Source organism: Garra rufa, chromosome 13 (assembly GCF_049309525.1).
Source record: "Garra rufa chromosome 13, GarRuf1.0, whole genome shotgun sequence".
NCBI lineage: Eukaryota > Metazoa > Chordata > Actinopteri > Cypriniformes > Cyprinidae > Garra > Garra rufa.
Window position 1 is genome coordinate 15,336,093 of NC_133373.1, and position 21,755 is coordinate 15,357,847.

Consider the following 21,755-nt stretch of genomic DNA (forward strand, 5'->3'; position numbering starts at 1 on the left):
TCTGGTTCCCATTGACTTTTTGTGCTCAGCAGAAAAAAGAAACTCTCACAGGTTTGCAAGAACTTGAGGGTGAGTAAACACTGACAGGATTTTCATTGTTGAGTGAACAATCACTTTAAATGAGGTGAAGGATGCATTTTAAGTCAAATACATTAGTATTGCTTAAAAACATCATCAAGGTATTAAATATTGCACACACAATCCACAAATTTGCACATTTGTGATAAAAAGAAGTATCAAAACGATGGATTGCTGTTCTCGAATAGCTAAACTCAAAGAGATACTGAACCGCTACATTATACAATGAGCTACTGTATGCTGGCTTCTAGAGGTAATGACCAACATTTCCTCCAAAGCTCCAGTGCAGTCATTTGTTACTTGTTTTCACAGCTTTGCTTTTTGGCTTTCTCAGGCTTTAGACAGTGCAGTATTGTTTTATAAAAAAAAAAAAAAAAAAAAAAAAAAAAAACATGGTTCCGGCTCTGTTGGATAAATGAATTTCCATGACTTTTCCCATTGTTCTTGATTACAATGCAAGTTGCCATGAACTCTTAAGATTATATTCACTTTGTTGACTTTCTCTGGCCTGGATATCACATTTGTTTCCAGGTTTTCATTGGTCGTGGGAGTCCTGTTGATTAATGATGCTAAAACAGCCTAGTTTTAACAGCAGAAAAACATACAATATAATTCTCTTAGAAATAAACACATGTATTTTAGAAAACACATCTTTTTCTTGTTTTGATTTGAAGTGGCACTTAAGTCTCATTATCTAACTTAATTATCCATACTGTATTATACAGTGTTCTTGTGGAAATATGCTGTATGTAAACTTCTTTAAATCTTCAAATTAATAAATAAAATAAAATATTTATCCTTATTAAGATTACAAGTTAAATGTGTAGCACTGACTCTGTCATGGGTTGTTTGTTTAACCTAGTTTTAGTAACTAAACTGCTTGTATGTCCCCTGTAGTGTCCCAAGAGACTTAGCTTACCGCACAGAGGATTTTCAAGTATCTTGACTTTGTTTTTGTGGCGCTTTGTGTCCGTTTAGACCGCTGTCCTGTCCCCAGTAGGTTGGCTGCGTGCTCGCTCATGTGTTCATCCCGCTTGGCTGAATCCATTATTGATCGTGCGCTCAGTGTGCGTTGCACAGGTTTGTTTTGCAGGGACTCATTTCAAACTTTGTTCTCTAGTGACTTTGTAGCTCGTGTAGTTAAAGGACCGCCCAGCTGCAGTCTAGTCAACCAAAGGTAACATGAGCGGGAGCACATGCCCTCTGCTTCTGTGTAATTATATTTCAACCAGAGAGAGAAGGAGCTGGGGCGAAGACTGGTTGCACTGAAAGTACCTTTAATCTGTCGATATGCGATGTATATCCTAGCTGTCCGTGTTTGGAACAGCTCTTCTTTTATTTCACTGACGCTTTAACTTTTAAAACAGTAAGAGCTTTGAGTAGCCTGCTGTAAAAAAAAAGTGCAAAGATTGTACTTTTAGGGGTACAACTGCTTGCCACTGGGGCAGTATCCTCAGTGAGACACCTTTATACAGGTATAAAGAAGGTCTTCTTTACCCTAAAGAGCGCATATTAGTAATTTAAAGTAGTGTACCTTTAAGATAGTAACATGTACTCTTATGGTAGTAGGCTATTATGAACCATTTAGAGGATAAATAGTAAGGTGTCCCTTTGAGAGTACTGCCCCTGTGACAAGCTGTTGTACATGTGGTAAATTAGGCCAACCGTGTTTTGAATTGTTCTGGGGATTCAAACTTTAATTTGGATATGTCGAATAGACATTGCAAGTTGAAGTACACGTTAAAGTGTGGTAGATTTATTCTAAGGTAAACACTGGTTTGGAAATGTGTTGGCTGTAATTTGCATGGCAAAACAACTATAGAAATATGCACACTGTGTGGCTGCAAAATATGCTGCAACATCAAGGTTCAAGGCTTTATTTGTTATTGCATGCATTCTGTCGGATTTCACATGAATTGGTGCATTATGACCTTAATATGCATAAAAAGAGCTTGCGTCTGCTTTGGTGCATGGATATATTACACAACCACGCCCTCTCATGGTTAGTCGACGAATGTACATTTAATCATTTACCTGACATTTAGTAATTATATAAACACGATATACAGGGAAGAGTGGAAGTCATTTGACCTATGTATGATGCAGCCATTATGGATCATGATAAACATCACAAACTTTGTCATTTTTAGCCTATATATGACTTCACTATAAGAAACGAGAAATGTTTTTTGAATTGCCATATCAACATAAACCATAAAATGATGAATACAACACTGCTTTCCATTCAGATGAAGATGGCTCTATTTTGCAGTTGATTTTGGTGGAATATCTGTGATATCTGTTGTCGGAATCTGGGCAGAGCCAGCGAGGCTGATTATCTGAGCTGACAGTATCACGTTCCTAACTCATTTAGTCTCACTTACCGCATCCTTCAGGAAACGGAGGGAATCTAATTAGAATGAACAATACAAAGAGAGGTCATTACGTTAGGCTCAATTATTGATCAACATCAATGGAATTTTTGCAAAGCGTTGTAATTTTTTGAATGATAGGGTGCGGTAATTTTAATGTGATATGGACATTTGAGCATAGTTTTGTGGGATAGATCCTAAGCTGAGTGAGGCAGTGTTCTTAAAACAATGAAATACTACAAATTTCTTCTATAAAATTATAATAATTACAGTATCGTTAAGTCTGTGTGACCCTAATTGAAGTCCGTCACTCTTCAATTTAAAGTTTTGCTGATAGGTATGTTACTGGTGAAAGGAAACTTAATTGCTTTAACCAACTTAATTAAGGTCTGCCAGCTTGATTTCAGCCCAACAACACGGTAGTCCAGCTAATTCATTATCTAGATCAGCTTGAACCAGTTCATGACTAGCAGGTTGTAACTAGAAACCATGTAAAATCCCTTTCAGCCATGTGCTGTAGCACAAGTTTGGATATCACAAAACATCCAACCTTTATAGGATAGGATCCAGGGTAGTTGTTCCAAACCTGTATAACTTTCTCATGTTGAACGTAAGAAGATAATTTGAAGAATGTTTGTAAACAAATAGTTCAATGCAGCCATTGACTTAGTATGGACATTTTTTTTTTTAGAACACTAATATTTTCAGGAGCTAAGTCAGTTATTTCTATCTTTTGCTGTAGTGTGTCAGTTGGAAATATCAGTTTACTTTTCCAAACATTCAAGTGAGGTTTTTGTTTGCACAAGGGGTCTGACAGCAGCCAGTGCCGCACAGAGATCTGATCCCATCATCATCCAGTCTGTCTGGAATGACATGAAGAAACAGAACAAACTGAGAAAGACTAAATCCAGAAGAACTGTGGCAACGTCTCCAAGATGCTTCAAAAGACCTACACGATGCTTCACGATGCCATAGAAGAACCTTTTTTGTTTAAATGGTTTCATAAAGAACCTTTAACATCTGAAGAACCTTTCTGTTTCACAAAAGGTTCTTTGTGGCGAAAGAAGGTTCTTCAGATTATTTAAAAAAGGTAAGAAAGAGACGGTTCTTCAAAGAGCCTTCAACTGAATGGATCGTTATTGTGGAACCAAAAATGGTTCTACTATGGCATTGCTGTGAAGAACCTTTTAAAGCACCTTTATTTTTATGAGTGACCTGCAAAGCTACCTGAAAAAACGTGGGCACACCAATGTTGATTTAAATATTAGTTAATTGATAAAGAAAATATATTTATGACATTATTTTGACAGCATCCTCATGTTTTTAGAAGCATCTTAAAGATGTTGCCACAGTTCTGCTGGATTTAGTCTGTCTCAGTTTGTTCTGTTTCTTCATGTCATTTCAGACAGACTGGATGATGATGGGATCAGATCTCTTTGTGAAGCACTGACTGTTGTCAGACTCCTTGTGCAAACAAAAATCTCACTGGATGTTTACAACTGATATTTCCTACTAACACACTACAGCAAAAGATAGAAATAACTAACTTAAAACCATTTTTTAGCTGGTGAAAATACTAGTGTTCTTATAAATTTGGCCACCAAATGGGGACCAGAACTGTGTGGTTATCCACATTTTTCAAAATATCTTCTTCTATATATACCCAGATAGCTCACGTAAAGTATGTCTGTAGGATGTCTGTTAAAGATCACTTGATCTGGAAAGCATCTGCTGTATACAAACATCTGACAGATGTCTGTAAGTTGTCAGTTTTAGATACATTCTAAATCATAAACATCTAATAGATGTCTTTGACATCTAAAAGGAAATGTCCTATAGATGTATTGCAGATGAGCAAACACTTAAAAAATATGTCTTGCAAATGTAAATGCAGACGTCAAATAGACGTCTCTGTGATGTACGTGCTATCAGGGTAGTAGAAGAACAAAATTCATACAGGTTTGGAACAACTTTAACAGTCCCTTTAACCTGAAAGCTACACTGAAAAAATGTTAACTAAAAAATTATAACATCTAAATTAGCTGGGTTAATTTTTATCGCTAAATCAGGTATAAATAGCTCTTTAAGGTAACAAATGCAAGTTACCACTGAATAATTACATTCTTTAAAAAGTGTTTTAGAATCAAGTTTTCATGTACTTGTCAGTTAGATGTTGAAGCTTGATCACCTCCATTATGGTGATGTCATGCAAATTTATTTATGAACCATTGTTACATTTCATTGCTCTTATTTGCCCTACTTTACCTCAAGTTTGCTAAACCCAATCTACATAAAATGAGGTTATTATAGATAATACGTTTAGCTCCATCTTCAGAGGTCCCTTTAAAATCAGTCTGTAAATCAACTGCCTGTTTTGTACCAATGGGAGGTTATGAAGATGAAACACGGCTGAGATGTGTTGACCCAACAGGCACATGTGCACCCGTGGTGCTGAAGGAACAGCTCAGTGAGCCCTGTCGCAATGAAACAGCCCGGTGCTTCCTCATCACCATCACTCCTCAAAGTTTGCGGCTCATTTCATTCGCTCTGACCATGAAGAGACAAAACATCAGGACCCTCGTGTTAATCATCTGCACTTTCACTTATTTGCTCGTCGGAGCGGCTGTTTTTGACGCTTTAGAGTCCAAGATGGAGATCACCCAAAAGAAGATCCTGGACGATCGAAAGCGAGAGCTAATGGACAAGTACAACTTGAGCAAACTCAATTTTGACGAGCTGGAGCGGGTCGTGCTTCAGCTGAAGCCGCACAAGGCTGGGGTCCAGTGGAGGTTCGCGGGCTCCTTTTACTTCGCCATCACGGTTATTACCACCATAGGTATGTCACACATTCAAATCTCGTGTCTGTTAATTTGTCTTATATAAAACTTTATATTTGCTGTCATTTTGTTCATGTTTCTCATACAAGACTGTCCTAATATGATTATAAACAATCATAAATGAGTTCTTGGTCGCCTATGTTGTACACTAATCTCCGGGAGTCGTGAGTGTATTTACCTCAGTTTGATTAGTAGAGTACGCGAATTGTAGACATTTAATGTATAATATCACCACATATATCACATACACATAATATTTTGTTATTTCAAACGCTGAATTAATCCACTTAATTATTTTCTGACAAGTAGCAACCTTGTAAATCGTTTTAGGAGTATTTAAATAACACAACCTGGTGGAAAACCCAGTTTAAGATGGTGTGTTTGTGAACTGCTAACTGCATTCTAGCTACTCTAGGATGGTCATTAGCTGGGTTAAACCGCCTTTTAGCTGCTCTAAATTGCTAATTAGACTGGCAGTTAACTGCTCTAACATGGTCAAAGTTGGTCCAGGCTGGTTGACCAATGTGGACCAGCAAGAAATCATACAATTTTCTCATATTAGCCTAAGGGGCTGCAGTGTTTTTTAGGTTGCTGGTCAAGCAAATGACCATCTTAAAGACCAGCCAGAACACGTCTACTATGTTCCAAAACATTGCGACCAGCTCAAACTGGATTTTCCAGCAGGGACACAGAAAGCTTATGTGTACTTTACACAACCTTCAGAAAAAGTCAGACTTCCTAGAGGCATTGAGACATCTGTGGGCTTTGGTTTAGCTTGGCAGTGTACTACATGTGTGACACTGGACGGCTCTTGAAGAATCAGACACTTAACTGACAGAACAGGGTTGTACGAGGTCTTTTAATTCAACCGAAGAAGACCAACAGACCATGTTCAGTGACCAGTCTTCATCTGTCTTTGTCTCTCTGCTTCATTGTCTCAGCAATAGGAAATATAGAGCTGACATGACATGTCGAGCTGTGACAGCACTGTCCTGCAGTGTGACTGGCTGTACTTAATCTAAAATGACATGAAATATTTATTTGTAATTCTTGTATAATATTATGGTTAGTTATTTATGGGGTCATTGATTGAGAAACTACATTACATTTTGTACTATATACATTTTATATTGGACTATAAAAAAGAGAAAATAATACAAATGTAAAATTTAAAACAGTTGTATTAAATCACAATTATGTTTCCAATAAACATTACATTTTACAAACAGGTTCACACTTAAGTCTATTCTAATAAAGTTATAAAGTGTACTTCTTTTTCACAAGGGTTCTTATAGACTGAACTTGGATCATTATGTAATGGACTGAAATCATATTAAAATCCCAACCCCATTTTAGGATTCACAAAAACTAGAACAACTTAATTAATTTTTCCATTGTCATGTACACTGCGTTTTCTCTTATCAGACACATCCATGCTCAGGTCTGTTTCATGTGTCTGCTATACTGTAGATCAGGTTACTGTGTACACTTGCCATGAGTAATCTAATCATCAGTTAAGCAACCAGCCTGCCAGCACCTTATTGTCAATGCAGGACACTCTGTAAACAAGGAACTGTTTACTATCTGCGGTCTGTGGTATCAGCTTAGTACACTGAGCTAACCTGATCCATTAGTCTAGTGGAAGTTTCGTGCTGTAATTATCAGCCCAGAGTTCTGTATTACCAAACAGGACCGTAACCAGCATAGATATTGATGCAGATGTGTTTGGCCGAAAATTCAGACAAGGGGTCAGTCAGTATCTCAAATATTTGGTTACATCCTTGTTTCCAACAGGCAGGTTTAGTTTGCATGGTTACTAGATCGATTGATTTAAAGATAGGAAGATTTTACAGCAAGTGACTCACCCACACATAAATCAATAGCTAAAAAATCATTCAAATCTTTTCTAAATGCGTTTTACTTTTTTTACTTTTCCCAAAAAAGATTTAGGAACTAACTTAGTTTTAATGGATAGTGTTATTATATAATTTTTCTTAATTGTATTTTTAGTCTTCTTGTTGACATTGAACTTCCTTGTTAAGGATGGTTTAGAATAGTCAGCTAATTAATTAGCTGTTTAAAAAAAAAACAGTAAAGTTGACTGTTTTAGAATTGTGTGTTTTTTAAGTTTTTATATTTTTAGCTCATTTGCTGCCATTGGCATGATTATAGCATACTAGTTTAGCTGCTAAGCTGGAAAAATACTTAAATAATATAATATAGCAAATATTAAAATAAGTATGTGAACTCAGATGTCTCTGACTACTCACGTTTAATTTTGTGCATTGCGATTTGAAATGTGTCAGATAAACAGGCATACTATATTATACTAGCAGTATGTTATGCTATAGCAGTTAGATTCCATTTATAGCATTGTTTTTTTATTTTGCATACCGGCCACAAAGGGGGCGCTCGTGAGCACCCTTCTGAATGCTAAAATGACGAATGGCACACCCTACGGTGTTTTGGACCATAAGACCGCAAATGCACATGAACTGTTCCATTTGGGACAGAGCCTATGCGCAAATCAGTGGGCGGGGCTAAACAGGCAGCGACGTCGATCTTCTTCTGTGGAGGCGGTGCTTATCCACACTATTACATCATAGAGTAGAACATTCCAAAAGCTGTCGTTTTGGTAGACTACCTTCAATATTAGCTGTTTTTAGACTAACGACAAAGAGAGGATGTTTTTATAGTACAACAAGCTTTTATATGTCAGAAGATTAAGGCAATTTTGGTTTCTCAGTTTATGACCCCGTTAAATTTTCCCAAAAAGAGATTACTGTGAATCTGGCATTACATTGGTTGTTATGTGTGAATGAATGTCACGTCAATGGCGCATTTAAAAATAATGTAGGCTACTGCGTTAATAACATACTACACTAAACCCTACACTCTTAAAAATAAAGGTTATTTAAAGGGTTCTTCACAGAGATGCCATTGAAGAACCATTTTTGATTCCACAAAGAACCATTCAGTCAAAGGTTCTTTAAAAAAAAAACATTTCTTTCTTACCTATTATGATCTGAAGAATCTTCTTTCGCCACAAAGAACCTTGTGTGAAACAGAAAGGGTCTTCAAATGTTAAAGGTTCTTTATGGAGCCATTTAGACAAAAAGGTTCTACTGGTCAGCACCGATAGTCTTGTGGGCAGCACACGGATATGCAGTACTGTTGCGCTCAGGGCGTCCTGTGTTTGAATCCCAACTTGAGGACCCTTCCTCTTCCTGTCCCCTATCTCTCTCCCACTTTGCTTTCTCTCATATCTGATCTGTCCTATCATAATAAAGGCAAAAATGCCAAAAAATAAGTCTTTAAAAAAAAGGTTTTTCTATGGCATTGTGAAGCACCTTTATTTTTTAAGAGTGTACCCTAAACCAAAATTATAGTGTTAACATACACAAACGTGAAGTAAAATGACATTTTATCTCTATACAAGTCTTTCAGCTCTTTCATTGTAATTCGTGTTTCACTGGACTCATACTCAAGCTCTATGTGTCACAAGTGCAATGCTGTATCAGGTAAGCCAATGAGCAAGTTTACTAAACTTTACATATGGACCTGGTCAGACAAGCCATATACAGTTGGTTATGTGATGCAAACGTCAAAATCAGTAGTTTACAAATCATTAGGGATGTCCTGATCCGTTCACGTGATCGGAAATCGGGCCCGATCACGTGGTTTCAGACTCGATCGGTATCGGCCGTTACCTCCCAATCAGGACTCGGATATATATGTATATATATTCCAGGGCTCACAAAATCGCTAGCCCGACATCCCGGGGATATTGTATTTTCCAGTCGGGCTACCAAAACTTTTCACCCGCCTGCCCGACGGGCTATCGTAAAGTAGATGCAGGTCCTTAAACTCCTCAATTTAGTTGTATCAAATTTAAGGCCATAAAAAGTTTTAAATATGTTAAATAGTATAAGAAAAGTCTTAATTATAATTTAGCAGGTCTTACATTTGGGGACGGAAAGACGAGAATGGCGATAGGGCTGGATTAAACTTCAAAAGGCAATGATGTCATTGAAACGTGCAGTGCGCATATTTATTCAAAGTCAAAACGCGGCACAGATATCTTTATATGAATGTATCTGAAGTAGAGATGCTCCGATCAGCATTTTTGGGGCCGATCACCGATTACCGATCACCAAGATCATGATCTGCCGATTGCCGATCACTGCCGATCACAGAATGGCAGGGGAATGGGAATCTTTGATCTATAATCTAGCAGAGTTTGCACCATTTGTTGAAATGAAACTAACTCTGAATTAACTATATTGAAAAGAAAAACTGTAGAAATAGGCTACAGTCAAGATCTTGAAGAAACACCAAGTTAGGGTTGTAGACGATAGTATCGTGTATCGACGATAGTTAGAGATATCGCCAGTTGCTGATGCTGGTCCTTTGCTGGTTTATGCTGGTCATGTTGCTGGTCAAGGACCAGCATAAACCAGCAAAGGACCAGCATTAACCAGCAAAAGAACCAGCATGAACCAGCAAAGGACCAGCATGAACCAGCAAAGGACCAGCATAAACCAGCTAAAACCAGCATCCCAGCACCAAAACATACCTAACCAGCATATGCTGTTTTTTTCAGCAGGGTTTGACGATAGCAAGACGTTTAATGTTATTATCCGTAAAAAAGGCGCCTAACTTTAGCGATGCAGTGCAGAGAGTCGGTTCTAGGATGCTTCAGAAACTTGTCATGATATAAACACACGCATAGAGTGGCCACGTCGCCTTCACGCGCCGCATGGGTAAGAGATTTATTTATATTAAAGTGCACCTTGCACTAGACTAGGCTATGTTCTTTGCTTGTTATTTGTAGCTGCTTTTTAAGATGATGTAAGGATTATATTACCCAGCATTGCAGTCATTAGGATAAAGGTAGTAAAATGTGGTTTAGGCTGAATTAAATATGATATATCAGAATCCGTCTGTATAAAGGAAACATAAACATTCACCTCATGAACATCTATATGCGTTAATTATAATTACGATGCGATAAAATGGTGCTAAACATACGCACGTGAATTACACGCGCACCGTTTCTCCTCATTCTATATGGACTGAACTACAATATGAACTGATGACAACAATCAGACATACAGCGATAACATTATTGCAATATGACGGGTATAGAAAGATACATTCATTTACATTCAAGCACACACATTTACCACTCACTGAAGATAGCAGAGAATGAAACCAAAAGTAAACTTAAACTTCTCCGCCAAAACTAGTCAGCACTCTGTACACGACTTAGTCACATGCCCAATAACAAGACTACCCTTACAAAACTAATAAAGAATTTAGTACTCATGTTGCCACTGGTAAGCTCCGCTCTGCTGTTGTTTACCTGTGCGGCATGCATGCACGTGTGAAAAAGTCCCGCGAGTAATTTACGTCAAGTGATCGGCTTTTTTGATCAGCGCTTTTGGGGTTCGCCGATCAAGCTATTTTTAGCCAATATCAGCCGATCATGATCGGTGGCCGATCAATCGGAGCATCACTAATCTGAAGTGAACCGACTGTCCTCAGAAACGTATCGTTGGCATTTTCATTTCATGCCTGATAAAACAACGTTAATGCTGCTTTGTGTACAGCCGTTACTAGGGAAACTGTAGTATTTCAGCCAGAGCCATATGGCTCTGAGTTACTCTGATCCCCCTCGTGGCAGAGAGTGAATTTTTATTTCCACATTTTTTTCAGCTGTTTATGGTCAAATGATTGCAATTATCGACCTATGTTTTTATGCTATGTTTTTATGCATTATGCATTTTATTTATTTTAGTTGTAAATGTGAAGGAAGTTAATGTGCCTTCTAAAATACTAAACAATTAAGACAATAATATTTATGTTTTAAATAAATATAATAAATGATATACTCGATTTATAAATTGCCTTAAATTGATATTTAAAAATTCTGCAGATATACCAAATAGTGAAATAATATTCCTTCCTTGATATTTGTTTATATTTGTGTATTGAAAATTTTTTTGATTAAGTTTAGACTCCTATCTGATTTTCTATATTTAAAAAAAATAAGTCTTCTTTTAATTTGGGCTAGTTAAATTAATTTTCGGGCTACCAAAATCTGAAGAGTACCTGCCTGAAGGGCTACCAGAGATTTTGAAATTTTGCGAGCTCTGATATTCTCATTAATTTTTAACACATCTATAGTTATGCGGTGGCACAGAGTTAGACCTCTTGACTCCACACAGAAACACAGCAAACACTGTGGCACTTTCATTTTTTATTCGTTTACATGCCTGCCGGATATTTTAAGTTGAGGTGCTATTTGTTTTTATATTAGACTTTTTTTATATTTACTGTTGCACTAATGTCCAGAAGTGAAGAATTTATGTAATTTATTACTTGATTGTTCAAGCTACCTCACAGAAGTGCTCTGTTTGTTAAATAGTTGTTGAATGTTAAAATAAGGTGAATTAAATAAAAAAAGAATAAAGAAGAGCGAAGAAACAGATCCAGGATGCTCCTTATTTTTTATGTATTATAGAAGTATCGGATCGGGACACGGTATCGGCAGATACTCGAAATCAAATAACAAAAAACCTGATCGTGACATCCCTACAAATCATGCAGTATGTTATGAGGTTATAACAAAGTATTTTACAAGGAATTGTGTGAAAATAAGTATTTGTTAATTAATAATGCCCCTGTAATCATAACTTGTGTAAAAAATAGTGTTTTATGCCCACTAGTGTTGATTTCAGCTGGAAACTGCAGTGAATTTTGTGAATTATATATAAAAAATTTAGGTAGAGGCTTGTTTTTTTTCTGATAAATCTATTATTCAATTGTATTGTTGTACTGTATTCAGTATTTATCAGTTATTATCAGTAATGGGAATAATGGCGTTAAAAATAAATGGTGTTACTAGTTCCATTACTTTGTTCAGTAATGAGTAATCAAACAAATTACGGTTTCCCACGTTACAAAGCCGTTATCGACATTAAAATGCGACGTTACTTCACGTTTTTCTTCTGAGGTAAATTCTGGCTTATTCCTCTCAGTGCATCTTCTTCCAGAAATGAAAAGTAGCCCAGATGAACTTTTACAATAATCTTGTTTAGCTACATGTCCATGTGTCTCACATGGATGTATAAAATTTGAAAAGCCGTGGCGCTGTTTGTAGGCATGATTACATTAGGGATGAGTTTAGACGGGAAAAACTGGAGCTCGCGTTGTTATCATACAGATTACTTGATCAGAGCATATTTGTTTTCGAAGAAAATTACTTCATTGATAAGTAAACATGTCACGCTTTCTATACATATATTTCTCATGTCTGTGAGGCAAGCATTCACGGAGATTCAGGTTGTTTTATTTATGTCTGTGAAGAGAGGTGACCGAGACCAAGACGGCGGAGAGGGCACCCTGTTTTTTTATTTTTATTTTAGAAAAGCACATTGTTTTCTTGTTATTATGACTATACACAAATAAAAGTAGACCCTTTGCAGATTCTAATTGACTGAGTATTTTTAGTTCTTTTTGAAATCATCGAGAAAAAACAAGACAGACCGCATCAATGCAGTCTTCAACCCTAGAGGGTTTTACAGTGTTGTCAGGAGATGTTTTTCATGTCCGTGGATTGAAGCAACCCCAATAACGTGAAATTTAGCCCCTGGAAGGCGTCTCTCACATTGTCCCACAGCAATATTAAAATAGTGTAGATTTGTGTACAATGTTTTATTAATTTACCATATTTAATATTGGGTCATCCAAGTTATTTGACATATTTGAACTTTTTTAAAGTGATACAATGGTTACTTTCCCTGGTAATTAGTTACTTTTATAATGACATAACTCAGAAGTAACTAGTAACTGTAACTAATTACTTTTTTAAAGTACACTGATTATTATATGTAACAAAGTTTAGTGCATTAAAACTGCTTTCAGTCACAAGGGTGCTTGTTTTGTAAACATCAGCCATGAGACATTTCTGATCAGATTTTTGGTAAACCGGATTAAGCTTAATTACACAGGGCTTCCATAATGCAACTCACCAACTAGTCAATTTTAAAATGCAGTTGATAGATTTCAAAATACTGTTTTACGCATAACTAATGTAAGTAGCAGAACTTTTGAAAATTTGCTAATTTCTCAGCACAGATTTTGAGGGAATTTGAATTTCAGAACACTAGAATAGTGCACTCCCTAGACCTTTTTGAATTTATGCTCAGAATGTTGATGTGAAAGACGTGGGATCAATACAGTTCCAGGGTCCGGCGACAATACAGCAGGACACGAGCACCTCTTCTGCCCTCCTCTGCGGGGAAGGAGTGTTTTGAATGGAAAGAATGTGAACTGAAAAAACAAATACCCTCCTGGCCAGCAGAGCAGCAGGTCACACATCAGTCGGAATCTGTGGCTTTTTGCACTTTATACATTTTTTGCACAACTTTTCACATAGAGAATCTGTTGATCAACTTGACAAGCTCTAGTGTCCCATGATGTTTTAAAAAGACAATGAAGGTTGTATATCAAAGCCTTATATTTGCAGCATTTTTTTTTTTTTTAATATGCCACTTTACCCAAAGCATATTTACAGTCCACCAGCCAGCTGTACAGACCTTTTTATGACACCAGCAGTGCTAAGACACACTTACAAAGGAAGTTACACAGAGATTACAACATGCAATACACTGCATATCCTGCCCTAAAACTAACAGAAAAATCATTATTTCCTGATATAATAGACCAAATCTGGTGTGTCTAAAGGGCAAGATAAAAATTTTACAACTAATTTAGACTTACCCACAATCAAATCCATCAATACGTTATCCAAAATTGTTTGTATTACGCCGTTGTCCCGCAGATGTTCCCACAGAGCTAATAGAATACACAATATTTAATAATCATTTAAATGAATGAATGATAATGCTACTGTAATTGATACCCATTTTTTTTTTTAAAGGAACATTGCTTGTTACTTGTTTGAATGGGATACTTTATCCATATTGCTAGTGCTGTATCTAAGATAGATTGAAAGTTTGAGGAGCTCTGATCTACCCCACCAAACTGAAGGATATTTGAGAAAGAGATGTTTCAGCACATGGCCCTGGGATGTTGTTGCCATGACTTTGCATAGTGCAATTAATGCTTACGTAAACTGTATATGATACATGTTCATCCAGTGTGACACATGGACAGTTGCCCATTAGTGACAGCATCACTGGTACTTTGCATGGACAGTCACCATCAGTCATCATGAAAGACTTATTTCTGTATCCAAACAAGCTATGATCTTATATCGCCCCATAACCCTAAATACAGTTATATCACACTCTGTAAAGCTCACTGTAAAGCTGTTTTAAAACAATCTGTATTGTATAAGGGTCATTCCAAGGATTTGGTAACATTTCAGCTTGGAATATAATTTTTTTTTTCAACTACTACGAAAATATCAATGTGACAAGGTGTGATGGTTGCAGTCTGTAACACATTTGAAGGGATACATTGCATTCAATTTGAATTTTCTTTTTCATATTGTCCCCTTATTTCTGGGTCAACATATGTGCATGTGTAACCCCTCACACCCGGGTCCTACCGCACCCGCTCTGAGCTGGTCTCGAACCCGGGTCTCCGGCACGGGAGGCGGACGCACTAACAAGGAGGCTAAAGGCTGCAACCTCTAGCGTCAGTCGCTAGTGCGTCTCTTGAGATCGGGGAGTGAGGTTTACCTGCACAGCACCTACTAGCTGGCCTCCGTTACACTCACCCCCCTAAACCTCACTCCCATCCGGGTCATGGCACCAATGTAACCCCTCACACCCGGGTCCTACCTCACCTGCTCCGAGCGGGTCTCCGGCACGGGAGGCGGACACACTAACAAGGAGGCTAAAGGCTGCAACCTCTAGCGTCAGTTGCTAGTGCGTCTCTTGAGATCGGGGAGTGAGGTTTACCTGCACAGCACCTACTAACTGGCCTCCGTTACACTCACCCCCCTAAACCTCACTCCCATCCGGGTCATGGCACCAATGTAACCCCTCACACCCGGGTCCTACCGCACCTGCTACGAGCGGGTCTCCGGCACGGGAGGCGGACGCACTAACAAGGATGCTAAAGGCTGCAACCTCTAGCGTCAGTCGCTAGTGCGTCTCTTGAGATCGGGGAGTGAGGTTTACCTGCACAGCACCTACTAGCTGGCCTCCATTACACTCACCCCCCTAAACCTCACTCCCATCCGGGTCATGGCACCAATGTAACCCCTCACACCCAGGTCCTACCTCACCTGCTCCGAGCGGGTCTCCGGCACGGGAGGCGGACGCACTAACAAGGAGGCTAAAGGCTGCAACCTCTAGTGTCAGTTGCTAGTGCGTCTCTTGAGATCGGGGAGTGAGGTTTACCTGCACAGCACCTACTAGCTGGCCTCCGTTACACTCACCCCCCTAAACCTCACTCCCAATCCGGGTCACGGCACCAATATAACCCCTCACACCCGGGTCCTACCACACCTGCTACGAGCGGGTCTCAAACCCGGGTCTCCGGCACGGGAGGCGGACGCACTAACAAGGATGCTAGTGCGTCTCTTGAGATCGGGAGTGAGGTTTACCTGCACAGCACCTACTAGCTGGCCTCCGTTACACATGCCCACATATCTGCATATTTTTCATTAAAAATATTAATAAATTAAGTGAATAACTCAACCCCGTCACAAGTTTACAACCCTGTAACAATGAGAAATACATATATTTGTGACTTGGTTGAGCCAGTGCTCCTTATGTACAGTGGTGTGAAAAAGTGTTGGCCAACTTAATGATTTTTTATTTTTTTGCATGTTTGTCACACTTTAATGTTTAAGATCATCAAACAAATTTAAATATTAATCAAAGATAACAAAAGTAAACAAAACCAAGAGCGCAGTTATGACTCATCCAAGAGGTCACAAAAGACCCCACAACAACATCTAGAGAACTGCAGGCCACTCTTGCCTCAGCTAAAGTCAGTGTTCATGACTCCACCATAAGAAAGAGACTGGGCAAAAATGGTCTGCATGGGCGAATGGCTGAAGAAAAACAAAATGAAGACTTTGGAGTGACCTAGTCAAAGTCCTGACCTGAATCCTATTGAGATGCTGTGGCATGACCTTAAAGAGGTGGTTCATGCTCGAAAACCCTCCAGTGTGGCTGAATTACAACAATTCTGCCAAGATGAGTGGGCCAAAATTCCTGCACAGCGCTGTAACAGACTCATTGTAAGTTATCGCAAATGCTTGATTGCAGTTGTTGCTGCTAAGGGTTGCCCAACCAGTTATTAAGTTTAGGGGGCAAACACTTATTCACACCACTGTAGTTAGGAGAGTAGACCATGTATGGCAGCAATAAAATTCTATATAACATTGTATATACTTATGGATTAAAATAATAATTTTCCATCTTAATTTTTTGTGACAGGGTTGAGATGTTAAATTTGACAGTACCTTCCCTGACTAAAATATGCCTCAAAAATATGAATAAAAGTATGATACTACTAAGCATTTTCTGCACCGAATGTTAAAGAGATCTGAATTATGTCATTTCTGGAAAATAATGTCACATATGAGCAGTGTCTTAATTATTATGGGGGCGTAGAATGGTAAGTGTGACAGGGTTGAGTTGAGACTGGGGGACATAACTTTAAAGTCTGTTTTTTATCAAATATTTTACAGTTTTTTTTTTAGGAAAGTATTCTTGACAAGAAAGGAACACAAATATATGCTTACATTATTGACACTATGCACATTTTGTTAATACTTTTCTAAGTACAAACTCAGTGAAGTGCCTCGGGGATGTGACAAAAAGCTTGGTTTAAGATAGATATAAGACATTATTTAATGCTAAAAATATTAAAATGCAATAATTATTTGTATTCATTATAATAGGCATTCCCCTTCAGTCGAATCACTTCGACGTTACATGGGAATTCGCTTAGAATCCAATCATCTCTGAGCCTTATACAAAAGGCCAATGAAAATTGGCGAGTGGCATTTGCATGACGCGCCACGCCCCGTACATACGGGTATAAATAGCGACGTCATGCGCCAGTCAGACAGCTTCTTCGCTTCAGATCCGTCTGATGTTGAGCCTGCTATTTCTCTCTCTACGAGACTTCTACTACAAAGAGTTCTTCAAAAGAGTTCCTGCTCTCTCTCCTGACGTGCTGCCAAGACTAAAAGAGCTTTCTGTTTGGCGGCCGTCAGCGATCTCCTGCGGGCTGCCGTTTTCACGGCCATTACAGCCGCACTGCATTCCAGCGAGAAAGTCCCGTTGAGTGCACAGCCGCCCCGCGGCTTTTTCCCTGGGCAGACCGGGAGCTAAAAGAGCAATTTCTCGCGGCCGCAAGACGTTCTTTTCAGAATGGCTTTTCGGCCGTGCGCTTCAGGATGCGGTAGTTTCCTCCCTCCTGCGGACGGACATGATCACTGCCTCACGTGTTTGGGGAGTGAGCACGCTGAGGCAGCGTTCATGGATGGTGAATGCATTCATTGCGAATGCATGACCATGAGCACGCTGAAGTCCCGCCGCTCGTTCGCGAGGCGGCTCCCCCCGCCTTCCTCTCGCGGTCTGTCGTTAAGCCGTCAATGCTTTTCGGCCACCGCGGCGAGACGCGGGGGGGACTTAACTGTCACCGTGCAGAACGCACCGCCGGCCCAGAAAGCCCTGCGGTCTTCTGTCACACAGCGTGGTCCCGTCGAGTTCCCGGAGCAGTACGCTTCCCCGCCCAGCGGGCTGAGCGTCTCCTTCGGTGCTCCTGCGGAGGATGAGATGTCGACCGCAGCATCAGAGGGAGAGTCGGTTGGCGAGGCGGACGCTTCGGCGGCGCGGCCCCCTCCAGAGGTGGCCGCTCCGTCTGAGGTGGACGTCGAGCTATCGGCTATGCTCCTCCGGGCCGCCAGGGGGATCGGTTTGGAGGTGCCCCAGGCGCCCCCGGCCGATCCTTCTAGGCTGGATGATTGGTTCCTGGGGAGGGCCCCCGCGGCATCCCGCCGCCGGTGGCTCAGCCTCCCCCCGCTCGTCGCCGAGGGCGCCCCCCCGCGGCCCCCACCAAACCTGCTCCGTCGCCTGCTGAACCCAAGAAGGAGACGGCCCGACGTCGAGCCGGCCGCGGGGGTGCGGCGCCGCCCGCCTCTCAGGGACCTGCAAAGAACACCCGCAAAAGAGCCGCGAAACGTCCCTGACGCGGGCAACCCGGAGGTGGAGAAGTTTGTTCTTCAGGGGACGAGAACATCTACGTCCCCGCTCCCGCTGGAGGGCCGGGGGTTGTTGTGCACTTTAACGCTGCCGCCGGCCCACGGGTCGGCGGTACCCACAACTTCAATAAAAGAGCAATTTCCTTCACCTCCGGGGCCTCGGCCCCGTGTTCCCGTTCCGGGCGGCACCAGGATGCCCTCTCGGAGCCGGACTCGGAGCTGTCTTTCGCCAGCGCGGGAACCTGGGAAGAAGGTAGGCCCTGCTCAGAGCAGCTTGTCTCCCCTTCCTGTTCCCCCCCTAGGCTGCCCCACCACGGTCACGTCGGTCAACGTTCCCTTGACACCCCTGTCGAGGCGCTTGGGGGCCTGGCTTCAGCTCCCCAGCCCCTCGCGGTGGTTGATACGGACGGTACGTCTCGGCTATGCGATTCAGTTCGCCAAAGCTCCGCCCAGGTACAGAGGTGTCCTTCACACTCGTGTCCACTCAGACACCCACGCCGCTGTCCTGCGTGCAGAGGTCGCAGTCCTACTGGCGAAGGATGCGATCGAGCTTGTCCCTCCAGCCGAGATGAGGTCAGGGTTTTACAGTCCCTACTTCATCGTGCCCAAAAAGAGTGGTGGGTTAAGACCCATCCTGGATCTCAGAGTCCTGAATCGGTCCCTTCTCAGGCTGCCGTTCAAGATGCTCACGACGAAGCGCATGCTCACATGCATTCGTCCCCAGGATTGGTTTGCAGCCATCGACCTGAAGGACGCGTACTTCCATGTCTCGATTCTTCCTCGCCACAGGCCCTTTCTTCGGTTTGCGTTCGAGGGTCGAGCATACCAGTACAAAGTTCTCCCATTCGGCCTGTCCCTCTCTCCTCGCGTTTTCACCAAGGTTGCGGAAGCGGCCCTGGCCCCTCTTTGGCTGTCAGGTTTCCGCATCCTCAACTATCTCGACGACTGGCTTCTGATAGCCCACTCTCGAGAGGTGCTATGCGACCAGAGGGACCTGGTGCTTCAGCACCTCAGCCGCCTGGGCCTTCAGGTCAACCGAGAAAAGAGCAAACTCTCCCCAGTGCAGAGGATCTCTTTTCTCGGTGTGGAGCTGGACTCGGTCTCCATGACAGCCCGTCTCACCAACGAGCGCGCTCAGTCGGTGCTGAGATGTCTAGATTTATTCAGGCACAAGACAGCGGTTCCTCTAAAAACTTTTCAGAGGCTCCTGGGGCATATGGCAGCTGCGGCCGCGGTAACGCCGCTGGGGTTGCTTCATATGAGACCGCTTCAGCACTGGCTACACGACCGAGTCCCGAGACGGGCATGGCACCGTGGCACACTCCGGATTGGCGTTTCCCCGCAGTGTCGCCGCCTGTTCAGCCCGTGGTCAGACCCTGCCTTTCTCCAGGCCGGAGTACCCCTGGGGCAGGTGTCCAGGCACATCGTGGTTTACACGGATGCCTCCACCACGGGTTGGGGTGCTGTGTGCAACGGGCAAGCAGCTTCGGGCTCCTGGACAGGACCTCGACTGCAGTGGCACATCAATTGCCTCGAGTTGCTGGCTGTGCTTCTGGCCCTTCGTCGCTTCCGACCGACGTTGCGTCAGAAGCACGTACTTGTGCGTACCGACAGCACTGCGACTGTGGCTTATATCAACCGCCAGGGCGGCCTCCGCTCTCGTCGCATGTCACAACTCGCCCGCCGTCTGCTCCTCTGGAGTCAAACGTGGCTGAAATCGCTACGTGCCATTCACATTCCGGGGGAACTCAACCGTGCAGCCGATCAGCTCTCACGGCAGTCCACCCTCCCTGGAGAATGGCGACTCCACCCCGAGTCAGTCCAGCTGATTTGGAGGCATTTCGGGGAGGCCCAGATAGATCTGTTTGCCTCCCCCGAATCCTCCCACTGCCAGCAGTTCTTCTCCCTCAACGAGGTATCCCTCGGCAGGGACGCTCTGGCCCACAGCTGGCCTCCGGGGCCCAAGTACGCCTTTCCCCCAGTGAGCCTCCTTGCACAGACCCTGTGCAAGATCAGGGAGGACGAGGAGCAGGTTCTCCTGGTCGCCCCATACTGGCCTGCCAGGACCTGGTTCCCAGAACTCAATTCCCTCGCGGCAGCCCCTCCCTGGAAAATCCCCTTGAGGAAGGACCTTCTTTCTCAGGGGATGGGCACTATCTGGCACCCACGTCCCGATCTATGGAACTTGCACGTCTGGCTCCTGGACGGGACGCTTCAGACCTCGCCGGCCTTCCACAGGCCGTGGTAGAAACCATCACTCAGTCCCGAGCCCCCTCTACAAGGCAGGCGTACGCACTGAGGTGGGGTCTATTCGTCGACTGGTGTTCCTCACGAGAACAGGACCCTCAGAGATGCACGATTGCAGTAGTGCTTTCCTTCCTGCAAGAGAAGTTGGAGCGCAGGCTGTCCCCTTCGACTCTCAAAGTGTATGTTGCCGCTATTGCCGCACATCACGATGCAGTGGATGGATCATCCCTAGGGAAGCACCCTCTGGTCGTTAGATTCCTCAGAGGCGCTAGGAGGATCAATCCTCCCAGACCGCGCCTCGTACCCTCTTGGGACCTCTCCGTCGCCCTCCAGGGCCTGCGGGGACCTCCCTTCGAGCCCCTCGCCTCAGTTGAGCTTAAGTTTCTGTCATTAAAGACAGCGCTCCTGACTGCGTTGGCCTCCATCAAGAGGGTGGGGGATCTGCAAGCTTTCTCTGTCGACGAAGCGTGCCTGGAGTTCGGGCCCGGCGATTCTCACGTCATCCTGAGACCCCGGCCCGGCTATGTGCCCAAGGTTCCCACCACGCCTTTCCGCGATCAGGTGGTGAACCTGCAAGCTCTGCCCTTGGAGGAGGCAGACCCAGCTATAGCATCGTTGTGTCCAGTCCGTGCTCTGCGCACCTACGTAGACCGCACTCGGCACTTCAGACGCACCGAGCAGCTCTTTGTCTGCTTCGGAGGTCAGCAGAAAGGGAATGCTGTCTCCAAACAGAGGTTGGCGCATTGGGTGGTAGAAGCCATCTCCCTGTCTTACTTATATCAGGGAGAGCCTTGCCCCTTAGGCTTGCATGCCCACTCCACACGGAGTGTTGCATCTTCCTACGCGTTGGCACATGGCGCCTCATTAGCGGACATCTGCAGAGCTGCCGGCTGGGCGACACCAAATACCTTTGCCAGGTTTTACAACCTTCGCTTAGAGGCCGTCTCTTCCCGAGTTCTGACAGGTGACCGGGAGGACGGCTAGTGTCGGCTTGCTGCGCCATTCCCACGTGGATCCGTG

The 21,755-nt window shown here is 42.8% G+C and overlaps 2 protein-coding genes across 2 annotated transcripts in view; one reads left to right on the plus strand and one right to left on the minus strand.

Moving 5' to 3' along the window:
• Positions 1-1,200, minus strand: part of LOC141348628 (venom phosphodiesterase CdcPDE-like) — a 62,887-nt gene extending 61,687 nt beyond the window's left edge. The window contains exon 1 of the mRNA XM_073852897.1: positions 998-1,200. Within this exon, the coding sequence (XP_073708998.1) occupies positions 998-1,126 (129 nt within the window). The 5' untranslated portion in view covers positions 1,127-1,200. The remainder of the gene's footprint in view (positions 1-997) is intronic.
• A 3,803-nt stretch (positions 1,201-5,003) lies between these two features.
• kcnk3a (potassium channel, subfamily K, member 3a) overlaps positions 5,004-21,755 on the plus strand; it is a 30,817-nt gene continuing 14,065 nt past the window's right edge. Inside the window, exon 1 of the mRNA XM_073816724.1 lies at positions 5,004-5,286. Within this exon, the coding sequence (XP_073672825.1) occupies positions 5,004-5,286 (283 nt within the window). The remainder of the gene's footprint in view (positions 5,287-21,755) is intronic.